This window comes from Carassius gibelio, chromosome B12, assembly GCF_023724105.1.
Source record: "Carassius gibelio isolate Cgi1373 ecotype wild population from Czech Republic chromosome B12, carGib1.2-hapl.c, whole genome shotgun sequence".
NCBI classification, from domain to species: domain Eukaryota; kingdom Metazoa; phylum Chordata; class Actinopteri; order Cypriniformes; family Cyprinidae; genus Carassius; species Carassius gibelio.
The window spans coordinates 7,161,326-7,179,499 of NC_068407.1; the positions used below are offsets into that span (position 1 = coordinate 7,161,326).

At 36.0% G+C, this 18,174-nt stretch overlaps 1 protein-coding gene across 3 annotated transcripts; it reads left to right on the forward strand.

The window, feature by feature from the left end:
• Positions 1–340: 340 nt before the first annotated feature.
• LOC127969372 (ras-related protein Rab-40B) lies at positions 341–16,206 on the forward strand. 3 transcript variants are annotated; one of them, XM_052571261.1, is made up of 7 exons: positions 351–404; positions 737–934; positions 8,325–8,385; positions 9,054–9,114; positions 9,920–9,997; positions 10,409–10,631; positions 15,157–16,206. In XM_052571261.1, exons 2-7 carry the CDS (start codon positions 769–771, stop codon positions 15,426–15,428), a joined length of 861 nt encoding a protein of 286 aa, XP_052427221.1. In that variant the 5' UTR covers positions 351–404; positions 737–768; the 3' UTR covers positions 15,429–16,206. The 3 variants fall into 3 exon arrangements, with proteins under 3 accessions (XP_052427220.1, XP_052427221.1, XP_052427222.1); XM_052571262.1 differs by having other exon boundaries at positions 356–404; positions 747–934; XM_052571260.1 differs by having other exon boundaries at positions 341–934.
• Positions 16,207–18,174: the final 1,968 nt, after the last annotated feature.

Here is an 18,174-nt window from a genome sequence, read left to right on the forward strand (position 1 = left end):
CGTTTAAAACTACAAAAATCATATTACGTCATTTTAACACTACGTCATTCTTCGTGCCCCGGAAAACAACAAACCCGAGCACGCGCTTGAAGCGCGCTGGAGTGCTGACGTAGAAACAGCCGAGAAACCGTCCGCGCGACAAAACCTAAATGGATGAACATACGGGCTCTGATCTGGTATCAGCGCTTATGGTATCAAAACAGCAGTTTGGCCACACCCTCTTCAACACAAAATGGGCGTTCTTGGGGTTTGATGGACGGGATTAATGTCCAATGACCGAGCAGATCTGCCCTAGCAACTCCACACAAGAGCCAATCATGGAAAATCTAAGAATGAACTCACATTTTTCTGTTTAGGGAGGCTGATAGAAGAGAGAGATCGTGGCTGAGAGCTCAATGGACCAGGTTTGCTCGAGATTTAAAGATGAAATAGCATTAGGAGTGTTTAATAAAGATTAACATTTATTATATAAGTATAAACAACCGATTTTAAGAAGTTACCTGACTTATATTACTAAACTGTAAACATACGAGGATCTGTATTTACCTACTAATGTGACGCAACAGCATCAGTGGATCCACAACCAGAATCTTTGAACAATAGGACAGCTTTAGTGTTGTACTGGACATGAGATTGTAATCAAAGAATATACTATTGAATACTACGTAGGTTTGTTTTTAAAATAGCCAACTTATATTGTTCATTCGCACCGGTGGTCTGACATATTTAACACAAGTCCATCAAAGGACAGTTACATGATGTACCAGAATGGGTCATCGGGCTGATGTGAAGATGAACCACAGGAGCAGCCCAGCAAAAGCTTATGATTTCCTCCTGAAATTCCTGCTGGTGGGAGACAGTGATGTTGGGAAAGGGGAAATACTGGCCAGTCTACAGGATGGATCCAGTGAGTCACCCTATGGATACAATATGGGTAAGTTTTGATCTCTGTGTACAAGTAAGACTAATGTTAGTTGGTCTTTCTGGATGAATCTGTTATTATGGATTGTAGATTATTTAATCTTTGTGTCATACATTTTATTATCAGCTAGCAAACATCTCCATCTATCTACTTCATCTATTGGGAACAGTTTCAGAATTGTTGTCAGTCTAAACAATGCAAGCATAAATCGTTATACACAAAAACAATAATCTGTTTTACATTTATTTGAAATCTTTTATTTATTATAACAGTAAATATACCACATACATTAAACATCAAGATCACATCGCTCATCCAACCCCAGTTTGTCCCGCTCTTTTTTTACAGCTTCGTAGTAGTTGTAGTTATTAGTTGCTCCCTGTTTTGGAAAAAAGTAACTCTTCCCAGGGGACAAAATCAACTTTAGTGACCCCCCCCCCCCCCCATCCCCCTTGGGCTTTCACAGCTTAACAACATATTTTTCATGTGTCTTGCCTAAAAGACCAACAACATTCGTTATGCGATGCAAACATGTGGCTGGTATCACATAATTATAACATCTTTACTTGTAAGTATTCACAAGGATATCACATATTAACTGCTCTCGATTTGACAGTACTAGGTCTCTTAATCCTTAATAATTTACATATTTTTTCCTGTATTCTGTTTTATTATTTTGTTTGAACAGGAAGAGCAACACGCTTTTGATTTTCAGTGCTGTTTTTCATTGTCACAGCATTTGGGCAAATTCAAGGTCTCTGATGAACATTTGAACATTGAGTCTTCAGTAACAGTAACAGCTTAGTTTAGACTGAAGTGGATTAGCAATTAAATTGACAGCCAACCTGTTCATTTAGGGTCAGAGGCTGACTGAGATCTGGGTGGCTTGCACAGTTGTGCTCTCATTTATTCAAGCAGCTGAGGAAGGAATGCCAGCCACTTTTAGAAGAAGGGCAACAGGTTATAGGAACAAAATAATCTTTAGATTCAAAGCCTTTAAATAGTAGTTGTATTGCTTGGACAGACATAGTATTTTATATTCTTAAAGGAATAGTTTACAAAAAAAAATAAAAAAAATGCTAAAATGTACTCTGCCTCAGGCCATCCAAGATGTTGATGAGTTTGCTAATTAGCATTACATCACTTGCTCGCCAGTGGATTTTCTACACTGAATGGGTGCTGTGAAAAAGAGTCCAAACAGCTGATAAAAACTTAACAATAGTCCACAACTTCTGTAAATCAGTTAGTCTTGTGATTAGTGTGATTAGTTAGTCTTTTTTTAAATAAACCAATACATCAATAATTTTTTTACGTCAAACTGTTAAAATACAAGTCTTCTATCCATAATATTTCTCTTTCTAGAGAAAAATATTTTTTATTAAAAAATTTTATTTAAAGTTAAAATGCTTTAATGATGGGTTTGTTTATTACACATGCAGCTTTTTACTTCAAAATAATTTACTTTGTTGTCTGGAGACGTATGGATTACTTGTGGATTATTGTGATGTTTTTAATCAGCTGTTTGAACTCTCATTTTGACGGCACCCATTCAGTGCAGAGGGTGCAAGTTATGTAATGCTAATTTTCTCCAAATCTGTTGTAGTGAAGAAACAGTCTCATCTATATATTGGATGGCTTGAGGATGTGTTTAGCATTGTTTAGCAAATCTTCATTTTAGGGTTAACTATTCCTTTAAAGTAACTACCCACTTCAGGAATATGACACATTTCTGAGCAAGAGGGGACTTTAGTGGATTTCGAAAAGTGGGTTTTCCAACCAGAATTAATAGCCTGATGTTACAAAAGAAGGAAAATTGTTTCAGAGTAAGAGAATATTATTGGATTTTGAAAAATTATTATGACAGCAAACTACTTTTTGGAAAAAAAGGTGCATTGATTAATAATTCACAGTAAGATCAGGGATGTGCATTAACAAAGTAAATAGGGTCGATTTTGTTTTCATGTTAACGTTAAACTAGTTGCTCTTTTCAATGCAACAGTGATGAAAATTTAATACCCCACTGCAGTCTTGTTAAAGTGACTTCATACTACATTCATTTACAAACTCTCTGGAAAAAATATTGCCCCCGTAGGGCCAGTAAACATCTCTGCCAGGATGCTAATACTTAGAAAACAAATTCTAAGACACTGGGTATGCAAACAATTAATAGACCAGTGCTGGAGCCTTTTGCTGTTTAGGTTGTTTACTAGATTCAGAACATTTTCTACATCCTCTTCTGTCATATTTTAAAACTTGTGTATTTATTTTGTATTGCAACCTTGGGAGCAACTCACAGAATTCCTTATAAGTGCATACTGTATGTACAACGTCGATAAACTCCATTATGATTAGACAGGGAGAGCTCTTGCCTAACCACCTTGCCAGTAGAAGTCTGTTGGAATTTCTGTTTATAGAGATTATTACTACTGGCCAAAACTCTTACGTAACTGTTCTCTCTGCTGAGCAAAATGCGGCTGAGGAGAATGAGGATGCAGCCAGGCTTTGCTGGTGATAAAGGAGTGGAACGTTCTGATGTTTATCTAAACACTTGCGTGAACCTCTCAAGCCACTTGTTTGTTTGAAGGATGAAAAGGGCTGCAATGTCTGTTGATTTTAAAGGAACAGTGCCAGTTGAATCCTTGCAGCTGTTCCTCACCTAGAGAAAAATCAGTTCTGTGCCACTGAAACATTTATCCGACTGTCTTATAAATAACGTACAGGCTGATGTGTTACTCAATGTGTTCTAGGTTATGTAACGCTTGTGGATATATCAAATGTATTATATTTACTAATTGAATTTTGAAACAATTAAAACAAGACTGTGAATGGTATAAGTACAGTTTGTTTAGTGTGTTGTATTGTCTTAATCACATTTCAGAAGATACAACGCATCAGATATTTTTTGCTAAAAGGGGGGTGAAATGCTATTTCATGCATACTGAGTTTTTTACACTGTTAAAGAGTTGGATTCCCATGCTAAACATGGACAAAGTTTCAAAAATTAAGTTGTACGTTTTGTCACAAGTTTCGGAAAGTTTTTTCCGAGTATGGGTCTGTGTGACGTTAGATGGAGCGGAATTTCCTTACATGGGTCCTAAGGGCACTTCTCCCGGAAGAGCGCGCGCTCCCGTATAGCAGAGCACAGATATTCACTGATCAGAGCGAGAGACCGAAATGTCACAAAAGAAGTGTGTTTTTGGTTGCCAGGGCAAGACAACCCTGCACAGACTACCAAAAAAAAAAAAAAAAACAGCATTAAGGGACCAGTGGATGGAGTTTATTTTTACAGAGCATCAACGGAGTTGTGCAAGTGTTTTTGTTTGATCCCTGCATTTCGAAGATGCTTGTTTTACAAACAAGGCCCAGTTTGACGCTGGATTTGCGTTTCGTTTATTTCTTAAGGATAATGCAGTCCCAACGAAAAAGGGTCACGATTGTGTGTTGGAACCACAGGCGGTGAGTAAAACTGCTTCAAATATCTCTGTGTTGTTAACTTAGCCATCGGCGTGTAAGCACATCAAGTAAACAACATGCGATGTTGTCATCAAACTGCACTTTCCACATGTACACCTTAAAAAAAAAAAAAAAAAAAAAAAAGACGACATAAAGTGGAACTTAGTAATTTTCCAAAATCGCTAAGCAAATATATACAGTTTCAATACATACCACATAGAGACATCCTGCTGTAGTCGTTGCTGCTGCTGCTCTCGTTCAGTTTCAGCCTCGGGATCTGATTCTGGATCATAAATAAACGGCTGAATCTGACTGTTAGCCATGGTTTGTTTTGGATGATGTTTATTTCCTCACGGTAATGTCACAGTTTCCAGCTCTCAACACAAAAGCCTACTCGCGCTCATGATGCTTTAGCTCCGCCCACACGTCACGACTCCAGGCGCTCGTGTTTTTCCGGGAAAAAACGGTACAGACTATCTTTCTCTTATAAATATAATAAAACTAAAGACTTTTTGGAGTTAAGAAGGATGCAGTACTACTCTATTGGTACTCAAAAGTAACAGGATATTGAGTGAAAACTTGTATTTCACCCCCCCTTTAATGTTGCATTATCTTATATTGGATGAATACTGACACCTTGCGGTGTGGATGCAGCATCATGCAAAAGCAAATATTTAATTATTAGGAACGTACTATTTATTGGTACCATTTCGGTCATTAGCCAGTATTAGAGTTTTTTTTTAATTTTTGGTATCAGTCAATATTTTTGTAATGAATCTTTATTTTTGCATGCTAATTTTCCTTTTTTTTCAATTAAATCATCTTTGCTGTCATCTAACACACTCTTAAGTTAATACGTAATCTTGAAAATATAAAAGGAAATTTTAAAAGGAACATTGAATTTTCATACTGTATATTATCGTGTTATTATGCCTAAATTCACCTATAGCATTTAAAGTGACTGATTTTAGTTTTGTATTTTATTTTTAAATGCATAGTCTACCCAAATAGTCCACCCAAGTTACTTAATGGTTTTGGTTCCCATTGACTTCCATTGTATTAACAAAAAATACAATGGAATCAATGGGAACCAAGAATGTATGATAATCAACATTGTTCAAAATATCTACCTTTGTGTTCAGAAGTAGAAAGAACTTCATACAGGTTATGACAGATAACAGAATTTTCATTTTTTGGGATGACTGTCCCTGAGTAGAATTTCAACATTAGCCATTTTTGGTACCAATATGGGTCTACATGGTTAAAAAAAGCGTTTTCTTTCTTTCTTTCTATTTTACTTATTTTAATGTATTTAATTATTTATATCAGGGAGAAATTACTTAGTTTACCTTTAACTATGAAGTCTAGCCTGGCTGATGTCTATTTGAGTTTAATTATGCCGCTTTAAATTCTGGCTGATCTGTTTGATGTTTTTTGAGGTCAACCACAACGTCTCCACAGGCCACAAAGCAGCTTGCAGTATTTTCATTTTTTTTATAATTTCATGACTTGAAGTTGCACAGGGATGGATCAGTAAGTGTTAGCATAACTGTTTCTCCCTCAGCTCTAGACTTTGAACACCATTATCCACGGAGGCTTCATCCTCATCCACTTACTCCTGTTGATCCGGCGTATGTGTCATCCCGTCAGAAAAGGTCTATGGCTCTCTGCTGGTTGCTATGAGGGAGGTGAGGAGAGGTGCAGAGCAGGGTAATTGCGCGAGGAGACAGAAAGAGTTAGTGTGAAAAAATCTGTCAGGATGAATCAGAGCTTGCCCACACAAACAGGAAGACTGCGTCCTACAGGCAGCCATTTTTATAAAGAAAAAAAAAGCTAGAAAGCTGGTGTTATACAATAATTGTCTAAAAGTGATGCATCACATTGAATTAAATAATTCACAATAAGCCTTTTATCAAAAGCTTGATAAAATATTTATTTAGTGATGGGAAATATGACGTAAGCACCGGTCATGTTTATTTGATAAAATATGTTTTTGTTCTGTAGTTGAAGTCATCTAATTAAGTATTTATTGTTCAACCAAGCCATTTAAAAAAAAAAAAAATGTTTGCGTTATATTTCAAATAAATGTTGTTCTTTAGATGTTTCTATTAATCAAAGAATTGTGAATAATTATGATATCCATAAAAATAAGAACCAGTACAGTACAATACAATTTGATTATATTGATTATAATGTTAACGTAATGTTTCTTGATCATCCAAATCAGCATATTAGGATATTTTCTGTGACTCCCTGGAAATTCAGTTTGCCTGAATAAATTGCATTTTGAAATATGTTAAAATAGAAAACAGTTATTTTAAGTTGTAATAACATTTTGCAATATTACCTTTCATACTGTAAATTTGATCAAATCAATGCAGTCTTGGTGAGCATAAAAGAAACGTTCAAAAACACACAAAAAATCATGTAAAAGATACTATTTGAAGCAGAATTCTATCACAAATAAATGAATACAGTCTCTGGGACCCAAACAGAACTAATGCATCATTTTTCACCCAGGGCTTGATGCCTGATACTTGATGTTTAATGTACAGAACATTAAACCTCACCATTAGCGCATACCTTTGGATACGGCGTAATTCACTAAGTGACCTCAGAGTTCACAGGGTGACATGGGATTGTGATTGGTTCATTTGGTTCCGTTCTTTAGTGACAGAGATGGTGTTTTCAAATGCTCTTTCTGTCACTTTAATGAAATCTCCCAGTTGTTCCATGTATGTTTTCACAGTGTTGGGTTTCATTCTCATCGCAGTGGAATGTGTTATGGGCTCTGAAATTCCCTAGGATAAAGAGTGTTCAGAATGCCAGTGTGTATGTGTGTGGAACCCGGAACCCCCCACAGAGGTGACACTAAAGCTTTCCAATCTCAGCCTAGGCATCCTCCTCAAGTGTCATGTTCATACCAGCAGACGTCACTTAACCATAGTTCCTGTCACCCAAAAGCTTGATCAAAAGAGGGACTTTGTAAATAAAATATTGGCTAAGAGTAAAGGAATGCAGTCTTTATTTGAACATAAAATGCAAACTCTCTCTGGAATATTCTTCAGTGTTTCTCACCACTTGCCTTTCCCATTTGCAGTTATTAGATTATTAGTGAACATTACTGTTGCTCATATTAGGAATTTGAACAAACCCCCTAACGATAAGTATTAAACTCAAATTGCGCAGCTTGTTAAAGAATGGTGTTTTTATTTTACTAAACTTTCGGGCTTTGAAATTTGTCTGGAAGACAATAACATAACCATATGTAGGGCCAGAATATCATAAAGAGTTGGAAGTGGGATATTTTTGCTTGGACCACTAAGCAACTGCTTAAAAACCTCTAGCTACAACACAAGTGACGACATGTTTAAAACCAATTAGAAGACATTAGTAATTGCATAGCAACAATCACAATTTACAAGCATCATGCATTTAACATTTACTGATGTCATCATCAGTGGTTTCTTCAGAAATTGTCATAATTTGGTCATTATAATTCTTAATTAATTTTTTTGCCAGTGCTGCTTTGCCTCGTTTTGGCAACTGAACACACACTACAATTCCAAAAACAGTTGTGATTTTTTTATGCAAACTTTATAATTTATAATATACTAATGTATATTAGTATAAGGATTCCTCGAGTAATTGTAAATTCAAAAGAGCAGCATTTATTGAAATATAAATCTGTCTGAATCGGTCATTGCTTATTAAATTAACCAAAATCTTACCGACCCAAAACTGTTGACTGTATTTTTCTAAGTTCTGCTTTCTCCTATAGTGGCTTTGTCTAGCCTGATTAGGTTAACCAGTAATGTGAGTTTGGAGAGGGGCTATCTGTTTTTTGACCAACGGCAGCCAGGAAGCCTGCTAGCAATTACACTTAGTGACGCTAGTGCTGCAGATATTTCACCTTCAAGTAATTTTGTTATTTCTTTTTCACTTGTAGGAATTGACTACAAGACAACTACCATACTGCTCGATGGACGCAGAGTCAAACTCCAGCTTTGGTGAGTAGCTTTACATCGCAGTTACTTTTCCTTGTGGAAACTGGAAACTCATGACTGCGGCACCTGACATGTCCTAGAAATTCATGTTGAACCTTAAAGTTCAACTTGATTTCCTCCTGTTATCTTCTTGAACTCAAACCGAGCATGAAGAGAGATTAAAGATCACCCCCTCCATTCCATCATGCCTGTGTATGCTCAATTAGGTCCCGTCGGTTTCCAAAATATGAAGTGAACATGCCAAACGTCTGGCTATGTTAATTACAGCCCTCCTCAACAAACTCTTCCCTCAATCCCACTAGTCATGGCTAGAACTTGTTTATAAATTCTGCCGCATTTTAAGAGAACTGAGCTTTTTGCAAGAGTCTGGAATCAATTATTGATAATCTGGCCTTGACAGACGAAGCATTTTAGTGCAGCATGTTTGTGATACTCCAGTCCTACCCGTTGCAACATGACTGGCACATCTTGGTGCTGCGCTCAGCCCTGGATGGTGAATGACTCATTTCACTGCTCCTACTCAAAGTCTGCTGCCCTGGCACCAACCACAGAGAGCTCCTCGTGTCACCAGGCAGAGGGAAAGACAATAGCTACAGACGTTTTGAAGAACAGAAGTACGAAGAATGTGTCCTTTGTCATGCGGACTCTGTGTTGTGTTGTTTTTTTTGCAGGGACACCTCAGGACAAGGCAGATTCTGCACCATATTCCGCTCATATTCCAGAGGAGCACAGGTATAAATGATAAAAACACAATTATAATTAATACATTTTGCTTTATAATATTTATAATTATTTACTTGACTTAATTTAAATAAAAATTCAAGTTATTTTAAATGATTTTATTCACAAATATAAATATAATAAATGTAAAATGATTTATCAGTCGCTACTTGTGAGTTTGTGAATGCCTGTAATAGATGTAATTATTTTAAATTCAATGTAAAAAAAATTATGATTTTATAATTATAATTATTTATTTAAACATAATTGATTTAAAATAAACTAAAACAAAAAAATCTTTGTAATTATAATTGATGTTATTTTTTTAATTTGTTGTCATATTTTGTTATGACTTTCATCAGACACCATTTGTGTGGTTGTGTGTAGCCTATTGTATATAATGTGCAAAGAGACTTTAGGAAATTAGCTTTTAAATGTCTCCAAAAAATCCCAGTGTTCCCAGACAGTTGTTAAACACCCCACCCAATAATCAGCAGTTCCTGCTATAAAATGGAGTGGACTGGTATTGTTGATATGACATTTCCCTGTTCTGGCCAACACAGATAACCTAATAACAGAAACTCTTGGAGCAAAGCCACAGTCTTTATTGACATTACATCGTAAACGTCTCTGCCAACAATTTTAGTCACATACTGTGTGAGATGTTAAATAATACCACTTTCAGTACCACACTGACTTTTTTAAACCTCAGATGATGATAAGCTTACGGTTAAATTATTTCTTTAATTTTGAATTGAAAGTGCATTCCAGATTTAATATACTGTAAGCTGTCGATAACAAATTTTGTTTCTCACAGGGCGTTATCCTTGTATATGACATCACAAACCGGTGGTCTTTTGACGGCATCGACAGATGGATTAAAGAGATCGATGAGGTAAAATCAGGTCAATAATATCAAAACTACTGTAGCTACAGTATTCAGTATGTTAAATGTGCAGTGCAGTATGATTATGAGTATAAACAGATGGGTTCTTACTAGTGGCTTTGAAATCACATTAAATGCAACACAAGCTAATCATCTTGTAAAAGTGCTAAAATAGATGTGTATCTCTGTTTCAGGAAATGTGCTTGTTATGCAACTCAGTAACAGCAGTTATGATTCTAATCATTGCAATGATATAGAAGCTCTGTAACTAATTTGTGTAGATAGCAGGGGGTTGATGATGCACAGCATTTTCTTTCAAAATTGCTTTATTATTAAAGCGATTGTCTTGATATAATAATATAAAGCAAATCCCTCAACCAGTTGAGTGCTTTTGTAACTATTATTTATTTTTTTACCCAGCATGCACCAGGTGTTCCCAAGATCCTGGTGGGAAACAGGCTTCACCTGGCCTATAAGCGTCAGGTGACAACCGAGCACGCCCAGGCTTTTGCAGAGCGACTGGGGGTCACATTCTTCGAGGTCAGCCCTCTCTGTAACTTCAACATTACTGAGTCCTTCACTGAGCTGGCCCGAATCGTGCTTATGAGGCATGGTATGGAGCGACTTTGGAGACCCAATAAAGGTAAAAAGCCTCTATTGTCAGGCTTCATATATATGATATGGGCATTATCTAATTGGGACTCAAACTTTTGTAGCCGTATGATATTTTAAAAACAAACTTAAAATCATAATAACAATTTTTACATTACAAGTTGTCTCAAAACATACTAATATAAAATATTAAACACTATGTTCAGTGTAAGATTGGGAACACCAAATTTTGCCCATGTTTGTACATAATTTATAATCTGAATGTGAAAATAGTTTCTACAAATCATTTCCTATCAAAATATGCTATTTCAACTTTTTTCAATTACCGTACTGCCCTCAATGCTGCAAAATCCTCATATGTCTTTTCTACTATTAATAATTCCATGTTCAAATCTTTGTTTGCAATATTCTACAAACACACTAACCCTTATTTCTCCCTCTGAGGTGCTAAAAAACATGTTAAAAAACATCTTGATTCTTCTTGATCTAAGCTCTGCTTTTGACACAGTCTGTAACAAAATACTCAACTCTCACCTTTCTAATATTGGTAACATTGATTCAGCTCTTTCCTGGCTCATTTCCTCCACCAGAGATAGAAAATATTATATCACAATACAAGGGAAAAAATCTGCCACTGCTCTAGTTTCACAGGGTGTTCCTCAAGGTTCAGTTCTTGGTCCACTGCTGTTTATAATTTGTATATATCTAGTTGATGACATCATACGCATGCATGGACTTCAATTCCTTTGCCATGTTGATGACATTCAAATTTAACTATCCACTAGCTCTGATAGCAGGGTGTCCGCGGGGTTTTAAAAAGTATTAAAAAGTGATAAATCAAAATGGTCAAATTTAAGGCCATTAAAAGTGTTAAATGTGGTCTCAGAGGTATTATTTTTTTCCAAATTAGGTATTATTTTTTCCAGACTATCAGGTGTCTTATTCTGATTGAAATTCTATCTGCGTTCGTGTTAATTCGTTTATATGGGCTTTAGCATATCTGGGCACATAATCAAAGATCTTCCGTCTCCGTCTCACTGTATGTTTGATGCTGACGTCATATTCAGTGGTCGTTCGGCATCATCTCAGAACACTGCGCGCTCAACAGAAGTGGCTGGCTTACGTTTTATTTTAGACTTGCTTCAAGGCATATCTTCAATGACTGGACAACTATCGTCGTCTTCATGGACAAATGCAAGTTTTCTAATAGCTGGGTTAACGACCGATAGTACCGAGGTCCCGTTCAAACCAAGGGGCAAGGAACTCGACCGGAAGTTGAAGTCGGGTGGGGGCTGCCATCTTTTAGCAGAACTTCACTTGCGTTAGCATTCCCATTGACTCCCATTCATTTTGGCGTCACTTTGACAGCGAATAACTTTACATCTGAGGCGTTTAAAGACTCTGTTTGTCCATTATTTATTTATAAAGATACACGACAATGTATAAAGGGCTCCATTACCTTCTATGTTACATTATGGCCCCGTATAAACAGTTTTTGTAAAAAATAGGCTAACGATTGCGTCATAACCACTCGGCTCTCTGTCGCATTACCGTACAGACAGGTGGAGAAGCTCGCAGCAAATTAACTTAATATGGCGTACTGGCGTTACATTTTAAAATACTATGCAAAATAATTAATCAGAATACTTACTCCTGCTCACTCACGCCAAAGAACTCCCCGCTCAAGCTCGCCGTCTCTGCAAGATTAACGATGGCAGTTTGCACGCACAGCCACTTAGAAGATCTACATCTGGCAGACAGGTTGCTGACGTCGTCAAGCTTCGTTTGAGTCTGCGCGTCAGAAACGGAAGTGCTAAAAAACGCTAAAACTGGGCTTCATTTGTCTCAATTGAGTTCCAATGGGGTCGCTGTGTCCATTTCTTTTACTGTCTTTGGTTCAAACCCGGTTCTTGACGCATACAACGCTATGATTTCCGCGAAGCAGAAAACGAGTACGGAATCTCAAAATCCAGTCATGTAAATGAAACTTACATTTTAATATGGACAGTCATGGAATTTGTGAAAGCATAAATTAATCAAATCAAATCTCCATATGGACCAGTATCTGTAAATGTTAAGCCGCAAAAGTTGTTTGAAATATGAATCCGTGTTCTGCGCGTCTCTGTGTGAATTAATGAATGACAGAGACGTGCAGGTTTATTTACTACATAGACTGAAGCGCATGACGCTTGCATTAATTTCAGCATCTGTTGTCTTCTCCTGTCAAAATAATCGAGTTAATTTAGAATTATTCATATTCATTTTCGAAAAAGCAGAAGACATACCGGTTTCTCCGGTAGTGGGCGGAGCTAATGGGCAAATAGAAATTTCAAAATGACAAATATGCATTCATTAGGCCTAAAAGAAAATTTTTACATAAGGGCATTGTGCTAGAAATATTACTATTATTTAAACGTATGTGATACTGCTACCACTGTTGCAAAATTTTAATTTTAATTTTAATAGCAAATCCCCTTTATTTACCAAACATAAAATGTGTTTAAATTTGATAAATTAAAAGACAAATTAAATTTGGGTGAAACTTGTTTACTGTTTTTCATAATTATATAACTTGTAGAAAAAATTTTAAACACAATTCTAAATAAGTATAAAGAATGGCATTGGTTTTATTTTTAGTGCTAAAAAGTTATTTTTTTTTTATTAGCAAATTTTTGTGTTTTGCTTTGGTACCGAAATTGGTACCGAGAACCGTGGATTTTCACTGGTATCGGTACCGAATACTGAAATATTGGTACCGTGACAACACTAACAGGCAGGCTTATTGTTCGGTCTATCCATTTTCTCCATTGCACATTTTATGGTATTTGTTTTATTTTTATTTACTAAGTGAAATAAATGTGCAATATGCTGTCAACATCTCTAAATCTATTATTTTTTGTATGTTATATATGTCAAAATCTGTGTAAATAATAGAAAGGTCGCTGATTAACACTTGCAATTCAGTGTCGTGATGGTTTTAAAAAATATTCTGAAGGTAGTGAAAAAGGTATTAAAAAGTAGTAAATTTAACTTAAGGATTGCTGTATATACCCTGGATAGGTCATCACTGCCTGACTCACTTACTGTATGCTTCAGGGATTTAATTTTAATTTAATTTTCTTAAATTAAACAATATTAAAACTGAAATATTGCTGATGGGCTCTGCTGCCTCAGTCAAAAGGATCGACCTGTCCTTTGAAATTAACAGGGTTCTTGTTAAGCCTGCTTCATCTGTCTGTAATCTTTATGTCTTTTGCCTCTAATATTTCTTCTGTTAAAACGTATTTTTTCCATCTTTGTAATATTGCACGTCTTAAATCTTCTTTAGCTAATGCTTAAATCTTAATTCATGCATTGATCACATAACGTCTGGATTATTGCAGTGCTCTATCTCTTGGTCTGCTAAAAAAAATTATTGCAAGGTTACAGTATGTTCAAAACTCGACAGCAAGAGTTCTCTCCTCCACATGGTGTTCTGCTCACACTGGTTACTTGTGGCATCACATATTCACTTTAAGATATTACATCTAATGTTTAAGGCATTAAATGGTCTTGCTCCTCCATATCTGTCTGTCTTACTTTACTCCTACTCTCCTGCCCAGTCCCTCAGATCATCTGAGCTTGGTCTTTTGTCCATTCCTCGTTTTATGGAATTCGCTACCCCTTACACTTCGTAATGTATCATGTTTGTCTACATTCAAGACTCAGATAAAAACATATGAATAAACATGAATCATATAAAACAATTACAAAGAGAAAAGACAGCTAAACAGCTACAATTGTCGGTAGTTCACAACAATGCCATTGCTGTCTTATTTCACTACACTTCCATCAACGTCTCCCTATGACTCATTATGTAGCTGAGGTTGGAAATGTTCTCTCCGGGAATTAAACAAGCTTCACCATAAATGTTTCTGAGATGAAATGATGCATTAAGGAATGCCGTCTTAGAATAAAGCAGACCTTTTAGTGGAGCCTTTCTGAGAATCACCACATAAGCAACAGCAATACAAGTTTTTTTTTCCTCAGACCAATCCTGCAATTATGTATAGGCCAAAGGAACACTTTAGAAACCTGAAGTATGCAAAGCTTTGAGACTTTATACCTCTCACAGCAGAGACACCCAGTGTTCAAATATCAATGTAATGGCCAGCCGCCCACACAGCACATTTCAGCTCTTAATAATCATAGCTTTGGTTTATGCTAGAAAAATGGCTGTATGAACAAGGTCAAGCGATATAAAAACATTTACTAAGCTTAGATTAAGGCATTTGAATAAAAGCATCATGTGTTTATTTTGACTGGAGATTATTTAAAGGCCAAGCAATATGATAAAACAGCTTGTTTCCATTGAATGACTTCATCCTTAAAAGACAAACGTTGCTGACAAATTCTGAATTATTATATAAACCATATAATGACAGATTTCTTGCATATCTACATTTTATGAAGGCATAATGTTTAAAAAAAAAATGTCATGCCTGTAAACTGAGGATGTATTTATGGTCTCTAATATGATTGCATTAAACCTGAACCTGTTCTTTTCTTTTGTCCAGTGTTGAGTCTGCAGGATCTGTGCTGTCGTTCTATCGTTTCCTGCACTCCAGTGCACCTTGTGGACAAACTTCCCCTTCCTATTGCCTTAAAGAGCCATCTGAAGTCCTTCTCCATGGCCAACGGCCTCAACGCCAGGATGATGCACGGCCGTTCCTACTCGGTCATAGCCAGCAGCGCTAAAAAAAGGAACGGAACCAAAAAATCCAAAATCATCTACCCACCCCTGAGCCCATCCCAGAACTGTGCACGGACAAGCTGCAAGATTTCATAGATCAATGCAGTTGCAGTACTTACAATACACACTCACAATGCAATTTAAACAAGGAGCTAGTGTTCAAAACCACCACAGTCTTACAATAAATAAGAACAAGTTAGAGAACTGTGGCCTTCGAGGTCTTTGATATATTAAGTGTTTGACCAAACTTATTCACCGTGTTGGTTTGTTTAAAACACGTCCTCCTGGCCATATCCAATTGTGATCGCTGGACAGATGTACAAGAGGTTATCTGTTTCTAAGTGTTGCCAAGCCTTTATAATGCTCTGCATTGTTTAAACAAATGTACAAGTTCTTTAGTCTTGTAAATGTATTGATGGTACTGCATTTTATTGTGGAAGACTCTTTTTGCTACTGAACTTGGACCAAGCCAGCAGGAGAAACAAACAGTTTTCCTGTTCTATCACTTTCACAACGGACCTTACTGATAAGTATAATACCAGCTTAATTCCCTTTTATTCCGACACTTTTCAGGGGCTTAGAGAGTCAAGGTTGAGACACGCAGCTCTTTGTTTTGTGTATATAATTTGTTTTGTTTGATACTACATCGTTCGAATTCTTAATTATTGTGATACTCTTGATCTGTGACCAATATTGTTATTGAACAATACGTTTATATGGGAAACACACCAAAGACGTGGAAGATTAAAATGTGGCTTCATTTGTCACATTGAAAACAATGCTAATACTTCAAATTTACACTGCAAGCAAATAGGAATTTCTAACATGCTATCATTATCAGGTTTTAAATAAAGATCATTGATAAAATCAGAAAGTCATTTTGTCTTTTATTAACAATATGTCCACTAGAGGACAATGTTTTCTTGTGTACTGTACCTGGCCTAACTGTTCTAGTTGTGGTAGGGAAAGGAGGGATTGGTCAAAACAAAACATTATTCCAAAAATAAAAGAAGCCTTGAATTACTAAAGCTAGAATTTAAATAAATAATGTCTGTGACATTACTGTGGATAACCACACAAAATAATTTTGACCAGTCCTTTGATCAGCAAAATGGGGCAAGGCTACCAGACTATTCATGGAAATTATTATTATTATTTTATTTACTTATTGTTTGTTTACTTAAGTGTTTTAATTTCAGTTCTTGCTTAAAACGTGGTATTTGACAGTTGTCTAAATATTAATCTTAGTGTGGGACTATACTGTTTAATTCCCTTTTCGATATCCTTCCGCGTTTCACGTTAAAGTTTACGTTAAAGTTACGCGTTTAACGCCATCTCATGGTCATTGGTCAAAGCAAAAGACATCGGATATAACCTTTCACAGACAAGGTAAGTATAGATTTTATGACACTTATCTCATGTTAAATAATATTTAAAAGCATTTAAAACTATCAACTTCTGTTGATGGTTAAGAAATCGTGTGTACTGTAGACCATTTAACGTTTTTTCTTTTTTGATAGCCTAGGATAATAAAACCTAGGCTATCAAAACGTTTTGATAATGGCGTATGAATAGGCGAATAAAACTGGGCAGAAAAAACTGAACTGAAGGTTTGATAAAGATCAAAGCCAAAACTTTTTTTCTTCTTTTGAATAACCCAATTTTAAGATTTTATATGGGCCCTGCATTTGATTTTTTGATTTTTAAGTCTGCTGACATAAAATAAAAACTAGAAAAAGATAAAACAACTCAAATAAACCTTTAAATGTTCCGGATAAATTATAGTCATGTGAGTGTACATAATTGTAAACATTTTAATTATTATTTTTTTTCAATGTTGTGTATTTCTAAACGGTACAGAATTATCTGGGTTTAAGATTGTTAATTTAGTATTAAGGAAAGAATTTCAAATTTAATCTGTGGTTCAGATTATGACTTAACGTCCAAAGAATTCAACTGAGCATTTATCTTTATGTGAAAAAAAAGAGAGAAAAGCTCATTCTTATGAATCATATATTCTATGATATACAATGAAAAGCATAGAACAGAGGTTCAAAAGCACATAAATTGTAAACATTAAACAACCTGCAGAGGGCACACTTCACACATTTATGCACTTAGATCTATTGCAAGAACTGCTTTTGATCCTGTTTGCAACCTGCCAATCGCACCTCAGCAATATTCAACTCTCTCAACTCAATCTCTATCAAGTTCCAATTTTGCCTTCTGTTTTCTTACATTCAGTGATGCCTGTTTGAGATATTTTTTGATGCAGTGTAATATTTCCCCATTTTTCTTATCCATTTGTCAAAATGTTGTCATATGATATGAGCTGAAGTATCGTGGGAGATGGATATGGTATCTATGGTGAAACTGTCTGACCTAGACATGTATTAGTCATGTATCATAATTCTGATGAGGACACGCCTTTCTTCAAGGCACATGAATGACCCTGTCACTGTAAGACAAATGGCTGACCCGTACTGCTAATAAAAGGTTGAGAACAGGCATGTGCACATGCATATGCTCTTATATAGTGACACATTGGATTAGTGGACCTGTCAGACAGGAGTTATGAGGGGCTTTTTTTCTGCACGAACAACCAGTAGTTCCCTCTGGACTGGTCAGTTGGCCTTCAGTTCTGTTCTACCTCTTAGTAAGAAGCATAAATTAGGTCAGCTTTCAGAAAGGTCACAAATGCATTTAATTGTGTATGTGGGGAGTTGTATGTTGAGGTATAAACATGTTGCAAGGACACTATAGAGACCCCTCTCACACACATTAGGGAAGCGTTAAGATGTCTTTAATGTCAGGTATGCATCTTTTTTTACTCGCTGACAAT

What these genes read in the sequence shown, in the direction of transcription:
- LOC127969372 (XM_052571260.1), top strand. Translation starts at nt 769, where the DNA reads ATGGGTCATCGGGCTGATGTGAAGATGAACCACAGGAGCAGCCCAGCA. An exon ending in GGATTAAAGAGATCGATGAG is followed by an intron (nt 9,998 to 10,408) that starts GTAAAATCAGGT and finishes TTTTTTACCCAG; the next exon opens with CATGCACCAGGTGTTCCCAA. An exon ending in ACTTTGGAGACCCAATAAAG is followed by an intron (nt 10,632 to 15,156) that starts GTAAAAAGCCTC and finishes TCTTTTGTCCAG; the next exon opens with TGTTGAGTCTGCAGGATCTG.